This window comes from Sciurus carolinensis, chromosome 10 (genome assembly GCF_902686445.1).
Source record: "Sciurus carolinensis chromosome 10, mSciCar1.2, whole genome shotgun sequence".
Classification (NCBI taxonomy): Eukaryota; Metazoa; Chordata; class Mammalia; order Rodentia; family Sciuridae; genus Sciurus; species Sciurus carolinensis.
Window position 1 is genome coordinate 138,915,127 of NC_062222.1, and position 22,804 is coordinate 138,937,930.

General features: G+C 61.1%; 1 protein-coding gene across 4 annotated transcripts in view; it reads right to left on the reverse strand.

The window, feature by feature from the left end:
- The window catches only part of Sh3bp2 (SH3 domain binding protein 2), a 33,869-nt gene extending 13,515 nt beyond the window's left edge, over positions 1-20,354 (reverse strand). The window contains exons 1-2 of one of the 4 annotated variants that reach the window (XM_047566877.1): positions 20,229-20,294; positions 6,790-6,838 (exon numbers count right to left, since the gene is read on the reverse strand). Coding sequence is in view for 1 of the 4 variants with exons in the window: in XM_047566874.1 (XP_047422830.1) it covers positions 4,484-4,566 (83 nt within the window). In the remaining 3 variants the exon portion in view is untranslated. Of the gene's footprint in view, positions 1-2,560; positions 3,193-4,483; positions 4,715-6,789; positions 6,839-20,228 lie in introns of those variants that run through there. The other 3 variants (XM_047566875.1, XM_047566874.1, XM_047566876.1) reach the window with 3 other exon arrangements.
- Between the last annotated feature and the right edge of the window lie 2,450 nt (positions 20,355-22,804).

The window sequence follows — 22,804 nt, forward strand, 5'->3', positions numbered from 1 at the left end:
GCAGGTGAGGACCGGCCCGCCTCTCGCGCGTCACTCTACGCGGACGCCCGCTGCCGGGCCTCAGTTTCCCCACCTGCGGCACTGCAGCCGATGGGCGCCAGGGAAAGGATGCCGATTATGAGGGTAACCCGGAATCAAGAAACCCCCAAACTGCAACTCCTAGCCCCTGCCTAGGTCCCCATCCCGCCCGCTCCCTTGCTGGCTAGCGCCTCGGGACAGTGACTTTTCCTCCCCAAGGCAGTTGCCCCCCAGGGCAGAATCCGCTTTGCCATTGTCTCCCAGGGATTCGCCAGGAGTCAGGGGTCTGTTCATTGGCAGCTCCCGCTTGCTCGGGACACGCGGTGGTCACCTCTCCCAGGAGAGTTCCTCAAATTGGCCAAAGGCTGGTGAAGGCCTCACCGGCCACCAGGCAGCCTGCCTCCCTCTCCCCCAGCATACAGGCTGCCCCAGGATGGGCGGCCTATGGCAGAGGGCAGCAGAAGGCCCCACACTGGCCCTCTGGGCTCCATTCCCACCCGCTGTGCGTGTTGGGCACCCCTCAGCGGTTTCAAGGCCTCCCCTGCAGGCCACTCACAGGTCCTCTTCCCAGCACGCTGCAGTCTGCAGCTTCCATCCTGGCTCTGGCTACCTCTAAGCTTGTTCCCAGGGCTCCTACCTTTATCTCCCCTTGCATCCTCCACAGCCCTCTAGGCTGCCTGCTCTGTCCTGCCACCATGCTGTCCCCCTCCACTACCTCTAGGAAGGCCCCTGCACTTGCTCTTCTCAGGTCACTCCAGTGCCTGCCTTATATCCAACATGACCCCATTCCCCTTGCTCCTCTGTCCTAGGTCTTGGGCTTCCTCATGCACACCTAGCCATTCCTGATTGGCTCCCCTGGACCTTCCTCACAAACTCTCCTTCTGCCTCTGCCCTCTGCACCTGTGCCAGCCAGACACACAGCACCGCTAAACCCGCCCAGCAAACACCTCTAGGCCTTGGCCACGCTGTTGACACTGCCTGCAGGTCAACAGGTCAACTACCTCAGTCCTCAAGAGGTGGCTCAAAGAACACCAGCCCCTCACAAACTCTTCCAGAAAAGAAGAGGGAACTCACCCCCTCTTCACCCCATACAAAGACACCACAAGTGAAAACTATAAAACCATCTCTTACGGGCCTAGACATAAACATTCTCAACAAAATACTAGCAGCCTGAACCCAGCAACATATAAAAAGGATCCTACAACATGTCAGGTGGGATTTATTCCAGCAATGCAAGGTTGGTTTAATATTCAAATCGGATCAATGTAACATCAATAAAAAACAAAGCCATGCACAGAAAAATGTTGGACAGAATCCAACAATCCTTCATAATAGGAACAACACTCAACAAACCAGGGAAAGAAGGAAACTTTCTCAACACAGTGAAGAACATCTATGAAAAGTACACTGCTAACATTTCTAGGGGTGAAAGACTGAACACTCCCCCCAGGACAGGAACAGGGCAGGGGTGTCTGCCCTCACTGCTTCTGCTCAGTGTCCTGCTGGAGGTCATGTACAAAGTAATCAGGCAATAAAAGAAAGAAAGAGTATCCAGATTGGAAGAAAGAAGTGAAGCCATTCACAGATTGGATTATTTTATATCTACACAATTCTAAGAAATCCACAAAAAAATTATTAGAATCAACAAGTCCAGCAAAGGTGGCAGGAGACCAGGTCAGGGCACAAGTCAAATGCATCCTTATACCAGTTCCAGCAGTGAGCCACCCAAAGTCCAAGGAAGAGTTGATTCAGGCATCCCTCTTCCAGGAAGTCTCCTGGACCTCTCAGAAGTCCTGCCTCCACTCTGGGGCTGGCTGAGCCTTCCTTCCTAATGCCAGCTGCACTAGGCTGTCCCTGCCCTCTATCCTTAGGGCTCAGGCCCAGCAGAGTGGCACCCAGGGTTGGCCCTGGTGGGTGGCTGGGACTGAGAGTGGCCTGGAGGAAGGAGGCTGGTGCACTGCACCTCCCGGAGCTGAAAGGACACCTGGCAGGTGTGTCAGCAGCTGCTGTGAAGCAGAGCCACCACTTCCTCCTGGGGCTGGGGAGGCTGGAGGCAGGAGTTGGGCAGGCAACAGCCCTACCTTGTTTGAGCTCAGTGGCCAGGCAGGGGCAGGTGGGAGAAGGGTTCAACCCCATCTGGCTGCCTTCCCGCTGCCAGTAGGACAGAAGCCATTTACTGACCCTGTGGGGAGGGCAGGTCATGACAGGGCAAGGTCCTGTTCCGCCTCTACCTCCCCTGGGAATGTCCTGACGCTGACAGCATGGTCCCTCTCCAGAGGGGTCCTGTCCTGCACCCGTGGGTGAGCCAGGATGGTCCCTGCCCAGGAACCCGGTGCCAGGCCAGGATGAAAGCAGAAAGGGGAAGTGGCCTCCGAGGGCTTGGGCAACAGTGGGCCAGTGTCCACACAGCTCCTGGGGTGTCCAGCCTCGCTCACAGTCCGACCTGTGCCTGGAAGGCTGAAGTGAGCCCTCCAGGGGACACCTGGCTGGGTTGACCTCCCGGGCTGTCTCCCCTAGGACCTGATGGTTAAATGCCACTCACTCGTCCCGGGGTTCCAACAGGCCTTCCTGCCGACGGCTTCAGTCCCCTCCGCTGCAGGACAGAGCCGCTTGCTGGTGGCAGCACTGGCTGGGCCACGGGGGTGGAGTCACGAGGGAGCGTGGCAGAGGCCAGCATCTCCCTGCTGTGAGAAGAGGGTGGAAGAGCTCATCCTGCCCGCTGGGACGCTGAGGAGAGCTGGCGGCAGTCGGGACTCTCTCCAGCTGGCAGGCTTGGCTGGGAGGCTGCTGCCTGGCAGGGCTTTGGAGACACAGCTGGGCCTCGGGTGGCCGGGGCTGGTGTTGGCTGCTAGATTTCATGACCCTTCCGGAAGGTACGGGGTCTTTGTGTGCAGTGTGTGGCTGTGCTCTGAGCCTGTGTGCTGTGTGTGACCCCCCAGGCACGCGGTTCCAGGCCTCCCCACCTTCTCTCAAGGCGGATACTGGTTCAGGCCACCCTGAGGCTGCTGGAGTGGGGGTGGGCTGAGCAGACCGGTGCCCACTCTGCCACAGAGACGGCCCATCCAGTTCCACCAACGCAGGCTCTGTGGCTTCCGCCCACTGCCCTGAGCCTCGCAGGCCATGTCTCCTCACCTGCAGAGGCCCACACGTGAGCTGCAGCTCCACACACCCAGCTAACACCACAGGTGCACTCACAGGAGATGTGCGAGTGAGGGAGATCACATGCATGCACACCAGTGTGTGTGTGTGTGTGTGTGTGTGTGTGTGAACACACTGTGAGCCTGTGCTGAGTGAGGTGGGAGCCCTGAAGGGCCAGGCTCCTGCAGACATGGCCTAGCTGACCACAGTGTTGGGGACTTCTGTTAACAGAGACCAGACTGGCCCTGCTGTGAAGCCACAGAGCAAGGCAGGGCTGGCCTTCCAGCCTGAGGCAGCAGAGGCCAGGTCTCCCCAGTGCCCTGGCACACACTCTCACACACTCACACGCAAATGTGCACACTTGCACACTCGTCCTGTCCACACACTCCTGCATGCACACGCCACACACATTCATGCACACTTACACTCACACACTCATCACACCCTTGTGTGCTCACACTCACTCGAGCACCATCCACACACGCCATGGGCCAACAAGATCCTTTATAAGTGGTCCCCAGAGCACTGGGCAGGCAGCGTGGGCACAGGCCAGAACCGTCACTGTAGCCCCACACGGCCTGGTGCCAGGTCCCACCTGCCAGTTAGGAAACCCCATGGGTCTGCATGCATCCACACTTACTCACACAGTGACGCCCTGAGGACACCGAGCCCGGGGCTCAGGACTAGTGCAAGAGCACTGCTCATCCCAGCACCCCAGAGCTCAAACCAGCCATCCCCATGTCACTGACGAAGACACCGCGGGTCCAAGAAGCAGAGCACTCCCCCAAACACACATGCACTAAGTGGCAGGGCACCCACGACCCTCCCCCCTGTCAGCGTGGCACAGCAGGTGCCTGCTGACTGTGCCCGGGTGAGTGGAGCTGGCGGCTTCCTCCGCACACAGCCCCCAGCCACCGGCCTCTCACCAACTCTACTCTCTGCTTTTAGTTCCCCTCCCCTCCTTCCTCTTCCCAGAATCTTTCTCTGTAAGAGAATCAAAACCAAAATGCTCCTAGAAAGGCCCAGACCACACGCATACCACGCACACACACGCACACAGCACTCACACACTCCACGCACACAGAATCCAGCGCAAGGCCGTCCCAGGCAGGGCCGGAACGGCTGCGGGCTGAGCGGCAAGAGGGCAGGCGCTGCAGGTTCCAGCAGCAGGCGTTCTTCCTGGGCTCCCTCTGGGCCCATCTGGGCCCACTCTTCTCAGTGCTGTCCCTTAAGTCCCCCTGATGAGAACTGTGGTTCCCATGAACCTACCCGGCCCCGCATTCTGCAGATGCTAAGTCAGGGGCTCCGGAGGAGCCACCCTACTGACCTGGCAGCGCTGACCCAGCACATGGCTCTCCTCCTGCCCGGTAACCTGCTGGAGGCTGGTGTCCTGGGGCCCAGGAAGGCCATGCAGCTCAGGGGCTGCGGGGAGGGGCCACACCCTGCATCTCCCAGGTGTGTGAGGCTGAGGCCCCTGGCTGCTCAGGTGTCCGTGCCACAGCTCAGCTCTGCTGCCCCTGACCTGTGGCTGGTGGGGCTTCCTCCTAGTCTGGGACTTCCTGTTGCTGGTTCCCTGGGCTGCCCCAAGGAGCAAGCACTTCCTGCCTTCCTCCCTGTAAGGTCCTAAAAGCAGCTGGGGGCCCAGGGCTGCACTCTATCAGTGCTGTTTAGCCTGTTGGGGTTCAGTCCCCACTCACCATGCTCCTGTCCCCCACTGGAGTCAGAGGCCACAGGTCTCTGGGCTCCTGGACCAGCTATGCCCCTGGGAGGAAACTCCATGCTGTCCCTCCCTCCCCAGGCCACCTCTGCATACTTAGCTTCACCCCAGTCAACCACAAAGCCCCTCGCAGCCGAGAGTGCCAGGCCCACACAAAGACAGTGCTGCTACCCCACCCAGGGAACTCGCCACCCACCTCCACGCCCCTCCCCAGGCTGACGCGGCTGCCCAGTCCCGTCCTCTGAAGCCAGAGTCCTGTGGGCTCCAAGGTGGCTCCCTCTGTGTCTTCTGACACCACGGACGGGGAGACCAGGGTGGGGCAGGGTCCTGGCACTTCTCAGCCTCCCTGCCTGCAGGGCCTCCAGTGCTGCTCATCGCCCAGACTGAAGGCCTTGGTGGCAAAGCACACTCTGCCACTCTGGCCCCTCCCCAGGCCCCACTCAGAACTCAGCCCCCCAAGTTGCTCTGCTTCTGTCAAGCCCAGCCTCCTTCCCTGCCTTGGCCCCTGCTGGGTAGCCGGGGAAATGGGGTTCCAACTCAAGCCCCTGGGTGCCCAGCCCCTGCCTCTTCTCCACTGAGCCCCAGTCCCAGGGAGGACACCAGCTGGGGAAAAGAGCTTCCTGGGATCAGGGGCCACCCGCACAGCAGGATCTGAGGGTGACAGAAGTCACAGACCACAGGGCCTGGGAGTTGCAGGGCCTCTGTCTTGTCCCCAGGTGTCATGGGGCACATCCTCTGCCGACTCTACCCTCCCACTTCTGGCTGTGTGACACGGAGCTGTCCCAGTCATCCGGACCCAGAAAGGGAAGCTCGGAAGTGGGAGGAGGGAGCTTGTTTCCCCAGCCGTGTCCACCAGCCAGGCTGCCAAGGCCCCCGCATCCTCCAGACACCTGCTGTCTCCTGCAGGGTGGGAGCTTGCACTTGATGCCAGGGCCTCCTTAGGGTGGGCACCGTGCCCCCGGCTCCTCCAGCCTGTGCCAGCTCCCATCCCTGGGTGGCCAAGGGCAGTCTACACAGCTGGCCACGGCAGACAGACGGACGGCAGGGAGGGGAGGGTCATCATGGGGACCGCTGCCCACCCTCCTTCCCTGCAGCAGGTGTAGACCAGCAGGAGAGGAGCAGGGGCGCCAAGGAGTGTGCCACTCACAGCTGGGAGGAGCCACAGGCATGAGGCTGCCGAGGCTGGGGAGGCTGGGGGTGGAGGCCTGGGGACAGAACCCACCAGCGGTGAGCCAGGATCCAGCCTGTTCTCTCCAGATGGGCCACCCCTTGCTGGACAGACAGAAGGATGGACGAGGCCTGTGTAGAGGCAGGAGCCAGACCTGCCCCACCCGGGGCCACACACTCATAAACACCACAGAGGTGGAAGTGAGCAAGGGCCACCCCCACCCTGACCCCTGGCCGGGCCTCACCCTGGGCGCAGCACTGTGAGTCGGCAGGGGAGCCACAGCCAGGAGGAGAGAACCAGGCTGCACAAGGGACCCCCACGCAGAGCAGGCCCATGCTGGTCGTCCCCCAGTCCTGCCCTCCAGAGGGAGGCGGGGTGAGGAGTCCCAGGCTGCTGTGTGGCCTCTGCAAGCCACTTGGCTCTGAGCCGGCCTCAGTTTCTCCAAGAGCCCTCCCAGCTCCTCCCAAGGCAGAATGTATTTCATCCCTGCAGCAAACAATAATGTCATTCATCGTCCTGAAGACAGAGGACACTCAGAACGCCCCACAGTGGTGACTCCATGCCCTTCTCCCTGTGCTGGTGACCATGAGATGACACACTAGCGTCCAGGCAGAGAGATGTGTGGCTGGGTGGCGAGGACTGGGTCATCTTAGTGAAGCAGCTGAGTGTCCCACTCTAGCCTCTCACCCCTGGGCTGGTTCTCAAGCTGCCATACTCAGGGGCCTCCCACCAGCAGACAGCCACTTACCAGGGTGGTAACAGCTGGCCAGCAGGGCTGGGCAGGGGCCAAGGCTGGCCTGCAGAAGAAGAGAGCACTTTCACTCTGGGTCTGGGGGACCTCGGCCTGCTCAGAGTGAGGCCAGCGCTCCGTGCAGTGGTATCTGCAGCGGGCCACAGGACAGGCCCCGCCCTGGCACCTCACGCCTCAGGGCCCCGTCTCATCTCAGTACCCGCAGCCCAAGAGGCTGGTCCTGCTGTCATGTGCACTCAGCCAGAAGGACCCTGAGGTTCGGGGAGGAAGGCAATTGCTTGGCCAGTCAGGGATTCGTGGCAAGGAACTGAGACCCACTTCCTGGCACCAGGGGCCCCATACCTGCCTGGAGCCTGCTGGCTGCCTGCAGATGTGTGCAAGCCAAGGGGTCTTCCAGGCACAGAAAGGGTGGGGAGACCCCACTGGGAAAAGCCAACCCCTCCCAGATGACCTGGGTCCTCCCTGGCCGGCCCAGCACCCCCAGGCTCTTCCTGGCCAGGCCCACTTCTGTCTCTGTGCTTCAATCTGCCTGCTGTACAATGAGGCAAGACTGAGCATTCTGGAAACTTCATCCTGGAAAGTGGGAGGGAGTGGCCCAGAGGGCAGGGCCCTGCTCAGATTCAGGTGGCACCTGGACTGAATGGTGGCCCCACTGCAGATATGTCCACGCACTGACCCCCTGACCTTCGGATGTAGTTAAGTGAGGGTGCCACTCACCTGAGCCAGATGGGCCCTACATTCAATGACAACCATCTTTAGAACACAAGAGAAAAACGTCGAAGAGGGGAAGAGGCCACAGTGATGTGGCCTTGAGCCCAGGGAGCCACAGTGGACGGCCACCCCCAGAAACTGGACAGACAGGGAGGGTCCTCCCTAGAGTCTCAGGAGGGAACGTGGCCCTGCCTCTGGCTCCTGGAACAGAGAAAAGGTGCATTTGTGTTGCTTCCGACCCCAGCGGGCGGGGCTTCCAGGGTCGTCCCAGGGGACGAAGTTCCTTCCCAGGATGCTCAGCAGTTCCACTTGCCTCTGACCTCACCCCCTGGCCTGCCGTCAGGGAGAGAGGCTGACTCTGTGAGGCTGTGTCCAGCTGGACTGGGCATCTCTGCGCTGGCCTCCCTGATGCCGCCCCACCCCCTGGGCTGCTCGCCAGCAGTACGCCATGCTGGCCATGCCAGGCTCCAGGCTCTGTCGGGCTGCTTTCACTGTGGAGCAGGGCCAGGCTGCTTCCCCGGCCCTGCTGATGGGGTGCGGCCCCCTTGCTGGGGGCCTGTCATGCAGGGCCACGTTGCCCCTTCCCAGCACCTACCGTCTCCACCTGGAAACTGAAAGCTTCCTCATCCTTCGTGGATGGAACCATCCAGAACCTTACCCCCTCCTCTGAGATCTTCACAGCACTGCCCGCCGGTGTCACCGGTGTTCATCCCTACCCACGGGCCTGTGTCCCACGGAATCCCGAGCCCATGAGGTGGACAGATGAACAGATGGAAGCTGGGCTCGGTCCACAGGTGAGGCCACACCTCGACACTGCTGTCAGGCAGTCCCTGGGAGCTCAGAATGTGTGGTGCAGAGTTGGTTTGACCTTCAACAAGAGTCTTTTGAAGGACTGGTGTCTAGCATGGCTGTAGCCTGGGCCCAGTCCTGCCCCAGGACCTCTGCCAGGTGAGACAAGCCAGTGGATGGCACTGGGTCAGTGTGCCAGGCTGCTCACTGCACAATGGAGAAATGCCAGTGCATAGGAGGCAGCTGGTCTCCCCTGGAGATAGTGTGCTTAGAGATACCCGGGGACTCACAGGCCATCCACTGTGGAGGGTCACTCCCAAGTCCACGGGGTCAAGGGAACTAAGGGAAGTGTAGGAAGAGGGCCCCGTACACATGCTGCCCTGCGGAGACTAGGCTTCTGGGGACAGGACCCAAGCAGGGCACAGGGCTGGGTTTCCACTCGGGGACACTGTCCTGAGGAGATGCACAAGGGCCTTTCTCTCCCAGACCGGGAGTCTATCCCCCGTGAGCGTGCCCTTGCCTCCCCTGGCTGCCAGACGCCCCACACTCAGTTCAGGGCACTCTCCTGGCCAGGAGGGCTGAGCCGTGGCTGCAGGGCGAAGCCAGGCCTGGGTGGCAAGGCCAGTGGCCAGCGGTGCCAAGGACAGAGTGGGACTGGGCTTGGTGGGCAGGCCGTGTCTTGGGACACGGGAAGCACGTGCTGGCCTCCAGCTGCCCTCCTGCCTCCAACCACAAGCCAGCGGAGGTGTGCAGGATTCACACCCACGTCCATCACAAACATGGGCAGGTTTCCATCTAACTGCTGGAGGAAAAGCTCCCTCGCACGAGCGCGTGGGCCACCCCGAGTTCCTGCACCTCGCCCACGGCAGCAGCCTGCCTGCAGGGGCTCACTGCCCGCCACCACGGCAGCCTGGCACGCCCTCGCCTCAGGCCCTGCCCAGGATACTCAGGAGTGCTCCCGCCCGGCCCAGTGGCTCCCACTTGAGAGTGCGGCTCCACCCTTGGGACCTTGGTGGCAGGATGGTGCCTGGTTAGAGCACAGGCTTCACTGGGGACAGACCTGACTCAATCCCCTCCTCCCAGACTTGTGGCCCACTCTGGGCCTCAGTTTCCTCATCTGAGGAATGCGGCTGATAGCTCCTGGTGGGCCACCTGGTAGGGTGGTGGGCAGGCTTCTCCAGGAACCCGCGGCCACTGGGATTCCACTGGCAACCCTCTACCGAGCCACGTCAGGACGACAGGATCTCAGAGTCCAGCAGCACTTCCCCTCACACTCCATGCTCTGCGCACCATGAACCCCACGCCCACGGGCGAGTTCCACACGGGCGCCCCAGCCCTGCTCCCTTCTCTGCACCTACCCGTAGAGCTCTCCACTGCAGTGCCACCTGCTTCCTCAGCTCCACCTGCCTCTGAGCCCCTCGCCCGGCCCACTCTCCTGTCTGCGGGACCCTCCCTGACTCCTCAGAGAGGCCAGCCCCTCCACGCTCCTCCTCCCCGCATCAGTTCCTGGGGACAGGGACCTCTTTGTCTGTCCTCCGTGTGTCCCAGTGTCTGCACAGTGCCCTGAGAGACACGGGTACCAGGACGGGCTGGCAGCATGCGCAGACGCCAGCCAGGCCCCAAAGCCAGGCCCCGCGGCGCCCAGTCTACAGGGTCATTAGCCGAACAAACTCAGTCATTTGGTCCAAGTACCCCGCTTCTTCATTCCAGGGAGCCTGTCTGCATGAAGGATGCCCACACGGGGCTCTGCCCCCAGGGAGCAGGGCCAGGCCCGGGCACCCCGCCCAGCCTCAGTGTCTGTGCTGGGAAGGCAAGGGCAGAAACAGCCCCCGGGCAGCACCGTGCGCCCTCACACCTGGATCTGATCTTGTCTGGTGCTCCCCATGAGCCACAGGGCTGTGGCTGGGTACAAAATCTGCAGGCACCTCAGTCAGGACACCCAGAGGGGACAGGAGTCTCCCCTGAGGTCAGAGCCGAGTTGGCCTCTGCTGGACAAGGAACCTTCAGCAGGCCTGACTTCCCCCATCCAGCCTGTCTTCCCACAAAGGGGGCAGAGAGCGCGAGACGCTCCCGGGACACCTGGGATGGCGTCAGTCACACGGGGGGACAGACCCCCACTTGCTGAGGCCGAGGCACGGGGCTCACCAGGGCCGGGAAGGTCTGTCAGCCTACGGTCACCTCTTGAGGGAAGGCAGCTGGGGCAGGGAGCCCCAGGAGTCCCCTCCATGTGCCAAGAGTCGGCTTGGCTCTTCTGTCACCAGCTGCCAGGTGAGCACTCTGCCCTCCTGATGAGACTCTAGGGGGCAGAGTGGGTCGCAGCCCTGGCCACCAGCCAGCATGGCTGAAGTCGCCAGCCCCTGGGGCCATGGATCCTAGGACAGCCTAGGACCCTGCCAACCTGGCTCTTGGGGGCTAAGGTCCCCAAGAAGGAAGAGGAGGAGGTCCAGGGCCCAGGCCCTGAAGGAGGCTGGCTCCCACCAACCCGTGAGGACAGGGGCGTGGCCCCAGCTCCCAGGAAGCGTGGGGCTCTGGGCAGGAGGCTGTGCATTGGGGGCTCACTCCAGAGAAAGCTCTGAAAGAAGCAGAACGCCAGGCCTCAGTTTCCCCAAGTCGCGGCAGCCCCAGGGGCTGTCAGCCAGGCCAGCCCAGGAGGTCCACACTCCACAGAAGGCAGTGCTGCACCGACAGAGAACCCTGCAGCAGGCGGGCAGGGTCAGCACACAGCAGCCAGGGGAGGGCGGCGTCACCGCAGGGCACAACCGGCCTCAGCTCTCCCACAGTGTTTCCCCAAACCCACGTTCCCATGGCACCAGGGAGAGGCAGGCACCACACCCTGCACCCCAGGATCCCTCCTCCATCTGGGGCTCCCAGTCTGCTGTGGGAGCAGCCTCTTCTGACTCATACCCTTGTGACATCCGTGCTGCCAGACACTGACACATCGGCCAGTGATCTGAGAGTCATCTTCTACATGAGCTAGCCAAGCAAGACTACATGGATATTGTCTCAGAGGATGGCTTGTGCAAAGGCCCTGGGGTGAGGGCAAGAGAAGGTACTCACCTTCAGACATGAGGGAGAGAGGTAGGGCACATCAGAACTGCTTATCAAGGCCACGACATGCCCAGCAGAGGCAGATGGGTGCTCGGACTTGCCCTGGCTCAAGCTTGTGGGCACTCACGCCTGGCTGCAGTCCCAGCTCTGTGCCCTGTGCTGTGTGCAAGGTCAGCTATCCTCACTTCCTGAGTGCTTCCTCACCTCCAAGCAGACCACACGAGGCTCATGAGGATTCTGCTATAGGCATGGCCCAGAACAGGTGCAGGGTACCTGGGAGAGGGGCACCCTGCTGAGCCCCAACCCCAGGGCAAGGGATGACTTCGCATGGAAGCCAGGAAGCTCGTGCTGGGGTGCTGTGGGGAAGGCGGTCAGAGATGCAGCCCATTGTCCTGGCCAGCGCCCAAGGCAGAGGTCAGGTCAACCACAGTAGGCCCTGCCTGGGCACCTACTACCTCCCAGGCTGGGCCCTCCATGAGCCCTCCATGCTGCAGTCACCTGGGGACATCCCAGGGCAGGCACAGGGACACCAGCTTCAACCCGGGCCCTGTACTCATGAGTCCAGTCCTTCCTGTACCATGGTGGCCTCCTTCTGGCCCCATGAAGCCATCCAGTTCCTCAGATCTGCACTTGTAGTATTCCACTCAGGTGAGCTCATGGGTCAGAGCCCAGGTCACGATACGGCCCCCGTCTCAGCTCCTCCTGGCACCACTGGGTCCTGGGTCCTTTGTTGCCCAGGAATCCCGTTCACCACCCCACGGGTCCAGCGGCTGTTTCTGCCCGCCGTGCCGCAGGGGCCCTGCCAAGGCTGAGTCGGCAGTGAGGGCCCTTCCCTCTGCTCTCCAGCTTGCTGGGGCTAGGTCTCTTCAGCCGTAATGCCCTGGCTTTTCCGTTCTTTCCCTGACACTGGTATTTCTAAACTGTTTTCAAAGGTGTTTTGCTCATTTTGATGCTATCAATCAATTTGTACTCAGTGTATTTTATTCTAGTCTTCTGCTTTTTGTTACGATCTGCTCCTTAGTAAAATTGTGTATGCGCATGTGTGGTGTCTTGCAACGTGGCCCAGGCTGACCTTGAACTCCTGGACTTAAAGGGTCTTCCTGGCTCAGTCCCTGTGGCAGGTGCATACCTTGGTGAGCTTTAGGCGGGCCTCGATTTTTGGGTCCAGGCTGCACTCTCACTGCTTCACTTCTGGGGTCTCCTAAGATCACTGGAGGGGACACAGGACCTAGGTAGCCCCTCTGCTGGAGCTGCAGTGAGCAGGAGGCCAAGGGAGCAGGCTATGGCCATCCTCAGGCCTGGGGTTCTGACTGGATAGAGGCCAGGAGAAACAGGCCAGAAGGGAGGGAGCTAGGAGCACAGGAAGAGGTGCTGAGAGGGGCCAAAAGCAGGAAGCAGAGCAGGCCAGACCGGGTTGGGGAACCAAGAGAAGCCCGTTCCTCCTGGGCCTGGGAACCCCGGAGCCTTCCAGGCCCGGTCAGTGGCTCCTGCCCTCACCCTCTAGTGTGGGACCACAGGGGCCAGGCCAACCTGGATGTTCAGAGGTGCAGTGAGGACAGGGTCTGGCAGGGGGCCCAGGCTGGCAGGACAGGGGCCCAGCCCCCAGGCTCCTCCCAGTGCAGTGTGGTTCAGTCCCTGGACAGGAGCAGGCAGGGGGCAGGGGTCTCCTGGTCTCCCCCAGCTCCAGCCAGCCACTAGCCCAGCCCACTTTCTGAGGCCAGGCCTCCTGGGTCCCACCCCTGTCTCAGACACAGCGCAGGTGACTTTCACAGCAGCTGGGCTCAGCCTCAGGGTTCAAGGTCCTTGTCTGGTGCTCTGCCACACTGGACACTTCCCTGACCTCTTTGTGCTGTCCAAACTCACAAACTCCTACTTGGTTTTCTGTCCCCGGCTCAGGACACGCCAAGACTCCTTGATGCCCATGGTTAGGCCAGGTGAAAATGCCCTAAGCCTGCACCTGGGCATTCCCAGAGCCTGCTCCCTGGAGAAGGTTCTCTAGGCCTGGCCCTTCTTCAGAGATGCAGATGTGTCCAGTCAGGGTCCCTGATCGCTGCAGTTTCAGATCATGAGACCTCGCAAACCTAGGCTCTCTCATCTATCTGCCCAGCCACCCTGTACCTGCCCCCAGTATGGGAGCCTCAGAAGGCATCACTGGAACCCCGGGTGCCAGGCCTTCTGCTCAGTGGGCCCATCTGATGCTCAACAATGCACAGGCTCCCCGAGGCCCAAGGGCTTCAGGTCATCAGCGGAGCTTGAGTGTCAGTCCCTAAGGTAGAGGGTGTGGCCTCCCCCCCCAGGGAGACAGCCAGGGGCCATGCCTCCATTAGTCAGAAACCAGCAAACTGAACTGGTTGGTGGAGGTGGGGTGGGGTGTCCTGGGGTGGTCAGAACCTCCAGGGCCCTGTGTCACTCCAGTCTCAGCAGAGTCTGCCTCCCTATCCCATCCCCAAGGCCCCTCTGTGGGTCCCTGATCCCCTTCTGGTCCTCTGAGCTCCCCACACCAAACTCTTCTGCAGGCCTCCATAGGCTGCTCCTCGCTGCCCAAGCTCCTTCTGGGTCTCCTCTGGCCACTCACTGCAGGGCTGAGTCTCCAAACTCCAGGGAAGCTTTGAAAACAAACCAGCCTGCCTGGCCCTCCATTCTGTGGCCCACCAGCCCCTCTCCTTCCTTCCTTCCTGACTTGGCCTGGGCCCTCCCCTCAGCGCTCCACACGGCGCCACCCTTGCATGCGGCCTTGTGTGAGGAGGCTGGCATGGGACCGGGTGAGTCGGGTTCCACTTCTCAGGACCCCAGGCCTGGAGGCCAGGGTTGGGAAGCTCCTTTCACAACCCTCTTCCCCAGCAACTTCCCACCCTTGGAGTGGGCATGTTCACCACTGGCCAGGGCACTCTGCCCTCTTGGTCACATGCTTAAGAAAATGGGAAGACGGATCTTAGAAAGTCCCTGCCCCAAGAGGCAAACCTTCAAAGCCAGGCCATGAATGGGGTGTGAGCTTAGCAGTGGGCTCTGTCCCTCCCCCACTTTATATCAAGCGGACACTGGGGTCACAGTGGGTGCAGCCAGGCCAGGGCCCTCCTCACAGAAACAGCCTCCTCAGGCCTGGTCCCACACCACCTCTTAGGCTGCCTCCTGTGGTCTGGACTAGAAAGGGTTCAGTTAGAGAGGGCCACCAAGGAAGGTTTTTCCAGAGACTTTTGCCTCCACAGCTTCTCCCTGGAACTGCTGCCCCCTACGCATGTGTCAAGAAACTGGCCCTGGGGATCCCAACCCTGTGCCTGCCAGGAACAAAGTGCTGGGTGCAGCCCCACAGTGCCGCATACTGTCCCTGCCAGGTGGCATCAGAGAGACAAGGAATAGGTGGATAGGGAGGGATTCATGGAGGAGAGCAGCCAGTGGGCACAGGGTGCAACTTGAGACAGGGTGGGTGCAAGATGACCGGTAGCAGGAACTCCAGCTGTAGGCTAAGGACCCAAGTGCCATCAGCTCCAGTGGGCAGGGAGGCCTCGTGGCCTGGCGCCAACCCTGGAGGCTCTGTGCTCTGTGCACAGCTGCCAGTGGTCACTGTTATGTGTCTCACTCCCTCGCCACTGGGCAGGCAACCCCACCCCCAGAAGCCCCATGAGGCTGCACTTCCTGTCCCTGTCCTGGCCAGATAAGGTGAAGGTGCCTGAATCCCATCACACGGTTTGATGGAGCCATCGGAGCCCAAGCAGAAGCAGGCAGTCCCCTCTGTGTTCCTAGAGGTTTCAGACCACAGAAGCTGATGGGAGAGGAAGTCACTTCCTAACCTGTGCAGAGGGACTCCATCCTTCACCCTGCTTGGCCAAACCCACCCAGCTAACCAGCATGGTGGCACAGAATTCCAGCTACTTGGAAGCTGAGGCAAGAGGATCACAAGTTCAAGGCCAGCCTAGGCAACTTAGTGAGACTCTGTCTCCAAATAAAAATACAAAGGGCTGGGGGTGTAGCTCAGGGGTAGAGTGCCTGGGTTCAATTCTCAGTAATGCAAAAAACATCCAGCTAACCGCTCCTGCCCACCAAGGCCAGTCTCTAAGCACTACTACCTAGCCACAGGAGGACCAAGGGGACAGTGCCAGCCACTGGCTCCTCCTCCTCCAGAAGGGACTTCCCTTTCTGGCCTCGCATGAGAAGGGGGAAGCAGCTAAGGTCAGGAAAACAAGATGAGTCTGTTTCCTGGCATGCCTCGGCCCATTCTAGCCCAGCCCCAGTCCAGGGCTGTGTTCTCTCACCTATCCACTGAGGGTCAAAGGCTAGCTTTTCTAGATCCTTCCTTATCACTCCTCTAGGGGTTGCAAACCCCACATTTTGCTGGGACCTGCCTTGAGTGCCACCTCTTTAGGACCCAACACCCAGGACCTCTCTTGGGCAGATGACTTGGGGGAGGCCAGGCTGACCCCAATCCTGGCCCCAACACATCTTTCCAAAGGAGAAAGGAAACACTTCTCTCAGGAGGAGCCACATGGAGCCCTCGTGCTTGGCAGTTCTCTTCCCCACCTCTTTGTTGTGCTTCTCTGGGGTCACCCAAATCAGGTCCAGGAGTGGCTGGGCCCCAGGAGCCAGGTGGCAGCAGGAGCCTGCAAGGGGAGGGAACTGTGCTGGAGACCTGGAGTGTTTGGTGCAAGGCCAGCCACAGTACAACGACCTGTCTTTATCTGATTGGAAACTCCGCCAACCCAGACAGGCACGGATTCCAGGAGGATGGGGCACGTTTGTCCCTGATGCCCAGTGGAGAGCTGAACACAGGTGGGGAGAGCTTGGCAGAGCTGCCATGCTGCCCGCTGCTTGCTTCAGGCCTGCAAGAAAGCCTGGGCTCAGGAGGGAGGCTGGGAGGGCCTTCGTCCCTGGAAACCTGCAGGCTCTGCAAGGGCTGGGCACCCACAGCCCCGTGCCATGGGAGTTCCCAGGCAGGAGCGGGGGGCAGACAGGTCATCATGCACAGCAACCACTGACAGGGCTGGGGGCTCAGAGGAGGCACAGAGCTCAGGGTGGGATCGGGCAGGGTAGCCAAGAAGGGTCCCCTGAGCACTAAGCAGGATGGACGAATACCTTTAATAACAATTGCTTCTGAGGGGGAGAGGGGAAAGGTGGGCCAGACAGGCGGGGCTGCTACCTGTGGGCCTCTGCCACAAGTCCTGCCCTCTGGCCCGTGGGCCTGTCCACTCCTGCAGCCCTGGCCTCATTCTGAACCTTGTGCATGGGACGCCCAGCATGGAAGGCACAGGGCTGCAGGAGGCCCAAGTGGGCTGTGGTGCTGCCCTGCTCCCAAGGTATGGGCAGAGCCAAGGTCCACCCTAGCATCTGCCCTTAACTTCTCCCCACTTAGGTTAGGGACAGCCCGTAGTAAGAGCTGGGACTTGGTCACTCCTACACCTGACTCAGGCAATGGGCAGGGTTCCGGGGACAGTCCAGGGAGTAGGAACAAAAGGCTGGCCCTCAGACTTTAATACCACAGAACATGACATTAGAGTGTAGGGCTCCTGTGTCCAAGCTGGAGAAGCTCCCCCAAACAGAACTGCCCTCCCATTCAGGGATGCCCCAGCTAAAGCCTAAGGATATGGCCTCTCACAGGGCCTGTGCTGCCCACAATGAGAGCTTCTTAGCTTTCTTTTTTTGTGTGTGTGTGTGTGGTGCTGGGGATTGAACTCAGGGCCTTGTGCTTGAGAGGCAAGCACTCTAACGACTGAGCTATCTCCCCAGCCCTAATGAGAGCTTCTTAATAGCATCTCGTTTAATTGTTCTGACATGAGTTAGACCTGATTTAACCCCATGTCACAGAGAAGACACTGGAGTGCAAAGACACAGGCTGCTCCCAAGGCCAGGGACATGGCTCCCCTTTGGCTCCTGGGAGAAGCTTCACATGCATGGCTCCTGCTCTGGGACCCCCCCACCCCCCAGGGAAGGTTGTGGGAGCAGGCCAGCCCTCTGCTCTTAGGGAGCAGACCCTCGCCACGCTGGAGCAGCCACCTGGAGCAGGCGTGCTTGGCAGTGGCCGCCCCACCCTGGGCTCCGCAGCACACAACAACATGTGATTCACAAGGAAGCAGAGGGCACTTCTCGGAATCAGAGTTTGGTCACAGGGAATGGGGCGTGGATACCATGAGGGTGTCTGCCAGTCCCTCAGGGCCTGCAGATCTCCCCAGGCCACTGTCGCAGGCAGTCAAACCCACACTCTTCCTGGAGGCCAGTTGGCAAGGATCGATCAAGTATGACTGAAACCACCAAGGCCAACCCATGTGGGCTATGGGACAGTCACTCTGGACCCTGAGGCTGGCAATTCCACTGGGGGAAGAGGGGGGCTCTGGTGGCCTTGGAGCTGGAACCTCAGAGATGGCAGTGCCTGGGGAGAAGGAGGGAGGTGGGGGAGGGCAGCTGGGGCAGCTTCAGCCCCTCCTGGCAGCCCACACTACCTAGTGCCCAGGAGCAGCGGTGCAAAGCTGCTCCTGAGCTGACCCTCCGTGTCACTGGCCACACTCCTGCAGCTCATGAACAGTTGGGAGCTGGTCCTGAGTCCGAGTCCTGCAGTGTGGCCCAGACCTGGGACTGCTGCCACCTGTTCTACCGCACAGGGAACAAGGTGGGGAACACTGTTCACCTAGCAGGCCCATTTCTCCTGCTCCATGGACCACAGGCAGATGCTTTCTCTGGCTTCATCCTGTCCTCTCTCTAAGGGTAACTGGAGGGATAAGAGGACTACTTGGGGGGTCCCACTCTGGGGAGAGGACTCCAGAGTTTGGAGGGCTCTTTCCCCTGACCTCCGGGCTCCTCCACGTCTTTACCTCACCTTCCCAGATTTATCATGGCTCCCTGCCTTGGTTCAGTCCATCCCTGCCTCTGTGCCTGCCCTCCCTGCTCAGAGGCCTTCCTCCTGCCTGCAGACCTCACCTTCCCCAGCTCCCCAGCGGCCCAACCCTGCCCAAGCCACGCACTCCCTCCCCCGAGTACCAGACAAGCCACCTGGGGTTATCAAAGAGCTGTGCTGTGCACACGCCCAGGACTTTCTGAGACCACTGGCCAGTGAGAAGAGGGCAGAGTCTGCCAGTCACTGACCCTTGGTGACTCCACAGTGGAGCCCTGAGGACAGAACCCAGGAGGTCCCAGGAGACTCCCCAACAATGGTCACTCTGTGGACTCAGGCCTTGCCCACAGTAGGATCCTGGAAGCCTGCCCTGTTCCCCAGTCCTACCCTTACCCCAGGCTGAGGTGGCCCAGCTGGCGCTGTCTGGCCAGGACACAGAGTAGCCCTAGGACCAGAGAAAGCACTCCTAGTGGCTCACAGTCACTGCATGCCAACCACATGTCACCAGCAGTCGTTGGTGTTCACGGTAGAAAGTGGCTTACTATCCTGGTTTTGCATATGAGGCAATGGAGGCTCAGTGTGAGCGCCTCCCAGGCAAGACGATGCAGCTGGCAAGTGGCAACTGCTGGACTCGAACCCAGGACCCCAGTCTGAGTTCATGCTCTTCCTTCAAGCCCCTTCTGTGGTCAAGGCTGGCCATCTTGTGTCTCCTGACCCTTGGGCCTCCCCTCCGTAGACCTGTATGTGTGCTTGCCTCAAAGTGGGAGTGCTAGTTGGGGCTGGTTCAGCACCCTACTTCCTCTGTCCATGTGAACAGGAAGAGCTACAGCAGACCTGGAGCCCACATTCCCTCCCTCTGTCTCCCTCAGGTCAGCCTCCTTGATGAGCATCTTCCTGCCCTCTAGGCCCAGGGGACTCCTCGAAGAGGCCAGGTTCTTTGTCATCACCCTTTTACCAGATGATCCTGCTACCAGTTCTGGACAGGACTGCCCACCTGCCTGTCCTTCTAGCCCGACCCTCTCCAGGGTGTTCTCCAACATGGGGTAGGGAGCCAGGTGGGGGCAGGAAGGGGAGGTAGACAGAGTCCTCACTCCATTGGAGCCCCCATCTCAGGCCTGGATCTGCCAGCAGTGGGTCCCAAGGCTGGGGTTCTACTGGGGCTCCTCCCTGCCAGGGTACCTGTGTAAAGGACAGAGAGGTAGCGCTTCCTCTGTGGGGCTTGAGGTAGCCCAGGCACAGTCTTGCCCAGGTCACTTGAAGTCATGCCAGGTTGACCTGAACCAAGAAACCTGCTACCAGCCTAGGACACCACCCCTGGGCTCTGCCCTCAAGACTGTTGGGTAAAATCCTACACATTTCATCGTGATCACAGTAGGGACATTTCCTGAGCCGGGTCCTGGCTATGAGCACCACCAGCAAGATCACACACCTGCGTCCATGAGGCAACCCCAATGATCCCGTCTGGAGCTCTCACTGGCCACTTAGGGGCACTCAGCATGGTCACTCGACTTGGAAGAACGGCTGCCACTACTATCAAGGAATGAGCACAGTGCGCATCGAGAGGGGTATGCACGGTGGCCAGAGAACAGCACCCACAGGGCTCGGGCCTCTCCACACCTCCCGAGGGAGCAGAGGGAGGCTGGGCGGCTGGATGGGGCACCCGACACACCAACTCTCCCATCCACTCTGCGACCCGCTTTGAGACTCAGAAGGGCCGTCAGTCACCCCGCGTCAGGGGAAGCCAGCACCCGTAGGTGGCTCTCCTCCCCGCTCCGTAGGAGTACGTCCGGATGACCGAAGACGCGAGCAAACTCCCCGCCTGAGCCTGGGGAGGCCCCGCCGGGCGGGTCGTGTGACGGGGACCCGGCGGCAGCTGCCAGGGAGGCGGCGGGAAGGCGGGACAGGCGCCACGCACTGTCCCCACCCTGGGCTCCGGGACCGAAACCCAGCCCCGCGCTTCCTCAGGCAGTGTCCAGGTCAGCTCGCGCGCCGGCGCTGACCGCCCGGCTCCCGCCCCAAGCGGTGCCCGGTCACCGCCGCGGCCGCCGCCGGGGCTCGCGCCGTGCCTTACCGCCGAGCTCTCCTCCCCGCCCGCCGACTGCGTCCGGGTAGCGGCTCCGGGCCCGCCGGCGCTGCAGCTCGCGCGGCCAGCAACCAGGCGCTCCGTCCGCCTGGCCCCGGCCGCCCCTGCCTCCGGCCCCGCCTCCTGGGCGCAAGCCCCGCCCCTGACCCAGGCCCCGCCTCCCGGAAGCCAGACCCCGCCCCCATCCTCCCGGAGCCGCCTCCCTGGGTGCTCCGCCCCGCCCCGGCCCCTCCCTGGGCGCCCCGGCCTCCCTCCGGGCTCCGCCCTTGCCGGCACCCGAGCCGGGTCACCGTGCTGAACTAGCAGTCCCGGCGGTTCGAGCCCTTCCACATCCCCGCCCCGGGCCGAGAGAAGAAGACGTGCGTTGACTACTTAAACACAGGGTCTGCGCCTGACACACAGGAGGTGCTCACTAAATGCAGGCCATGACCGTGAGAGCACAGTGCCATCCTCCTACGTGTCGGTCCCCAAGACATCCCCGCACCTTTTGAACCCGTGGCCCCGCTGGAGGAAGCGTGGCCCCCTCTCAACCCGTGATCCTGACCCTGGGGGAGACAGCATGCCTGCCTAGTGGGTCTGACTCAGGTCCAGACTTAGGATGGGGTCCCCGTCACCCGCTTCTGGCCCGGAAGGACTTTCTTGTTCTTGATTCCAGACAGACTCCAGTACACTCTCAGCCACTGCAATGAGACAGCACCTGGGGCCAGGGCTGGAACCACCAAGGTCTCACCTCCTGCTGCCAGGTGGGGAAGAGGTGGGGCACAAATCCATTCGCAGACCCAAATAACCCTGATAAGGGGCAGGAACCTGGGGAAATGGCTTCCTGGACCAGGCAAGTGACAGCGTGGAGGTGTTCTTGGGAGATGAGTGGGGTCTGCAGAGTTGGTAGGATACTATAACCTTCCACCGAAGAGACCTGCTTGGAACTTGAGGCTTCTGCATGGGGACTGGATCCTGAGTCCCAGAACCCAGGAAGGGTGAGCAGGGGAAGGACAGGATGCGGCTGGCGGCCATGGAGCTGGGGACAGGGGCAGGAGCTAGGCCCTACCCAGATGGGAGGCCAATATCTGCCCTGCTGTGCTGGGCATGAAGGACCCAAGTGTGGTCAGGCAGCAGTGACAGGAACTGGACCGGCCCCTCCAGAACAGGCAGGGACAGGAGCACCCAGGGCTGACTGTGGCAGTAGGTGAAAGCCTGGGTGTGAGTCATCCAGGCTGAGGCACCTGAGGGCCTCAGGCAGACGTCCCCTGGCAGAGAGCCAGGAGAGTAGCTGGACTGAGAGGGGCCACATCACTGTTCACCTATCCCAGCACTGGGTCCCACTTCCAGAAGGGGATACTTGGCTTCTTGGTATACCTCCTTGCCGGTGAGACACTCTTGAGGTCAGAGAGATTAACTAGGGCTGGGGGGACTGCAGGAGGTCAGAAAACTAGGCCAGGCCCTGAGCCTCGACGAGCCAGGATCCACCTGAACCTAGACAGGAGCTCAGGCCCTCCAGGGTTGGAGGATGGAGGCAGGAGAGAGTCTTCAGCCCACAGATGTCGGTTCCCCCGAGTGTGAGGTGACAGGGGCCATCTGTTGCTGGAGAACCTGGTGCGAAGCCTTCAACCCTCTCCCACCCAGCCCAGAGCTGCCCTACCCGCCTGCAGCCTAGCTCTCAGAACTGAACTTGAACCCCAGTGACTTGGGAGCCCGTGCTGGCTGCTGATGCTGGTTTTCTCAGCTGCCTGCCCAAGTCCCAACTCGAGATTTCCTGGGCCTGGCTACCCAGCTCTCCTTCTGTCTACCCACCTAAGGTTGCCTGTGACCCCCTGCCACTTCTTGTCCAGGGTCATTTTAACTCATCCTGGGGGTGGGTGGGAGGCAGATAGGAACTGCTGGGCCCTCCCTGGGCCAGGTGCTGGGCTGCCCTACTTCAAATTCTGCTCTCCCAGCCCTGGGTACCCCCACTAGCACTCCACATGGCTACCTCACTCCTGGGACAGGGTTCAGGGATGGGCTGAGGCTCATGACACAGTACTCTTGATCTCAGGTCTGGACACAAAAGGCCCGGGTGTCCAGTTCAGCCAAGGGCCTTGCCCCCTGCCAGGTCCTGGAACCCCCACCCCCTCTAGATGCAGGGAAATCCCCATCCTTGTGGCTCATGGAAGGGGGCAGATGGACATATGAGCAGATGTCATTGGGTCACAGTGAGTGTCCTGTCCCCGAGGGTGGTTGGGAGGGAAGACGGAGACCAGGAGAAGAGGAAAGCAAAGCCAGACATGGGTGCCCCCTGCAGGAGCATGACTTTGGTGGGGAGCTGGCTACAGATGCCAGGCTAGGAGTCCAGAGGCAGTGACGGGGTCCCTGCAGAGTTTGGATGGACCCAGAGCCCAGAGAATAATGTCCAGCAATGCAAATCTGCTATAGTATGCAGGGCACTGAGGCCAAATTGGGACAGATGCAGCCTCCGCCCTGGAGGCTCAGACCACCATGCCACACCCCTCCTCCCACATCAGCCCGAACCCCAGCCCTGGGGGACGGAACCCTGGCTGAGACCCTAGGATGGCTCACAGCAGCCATCT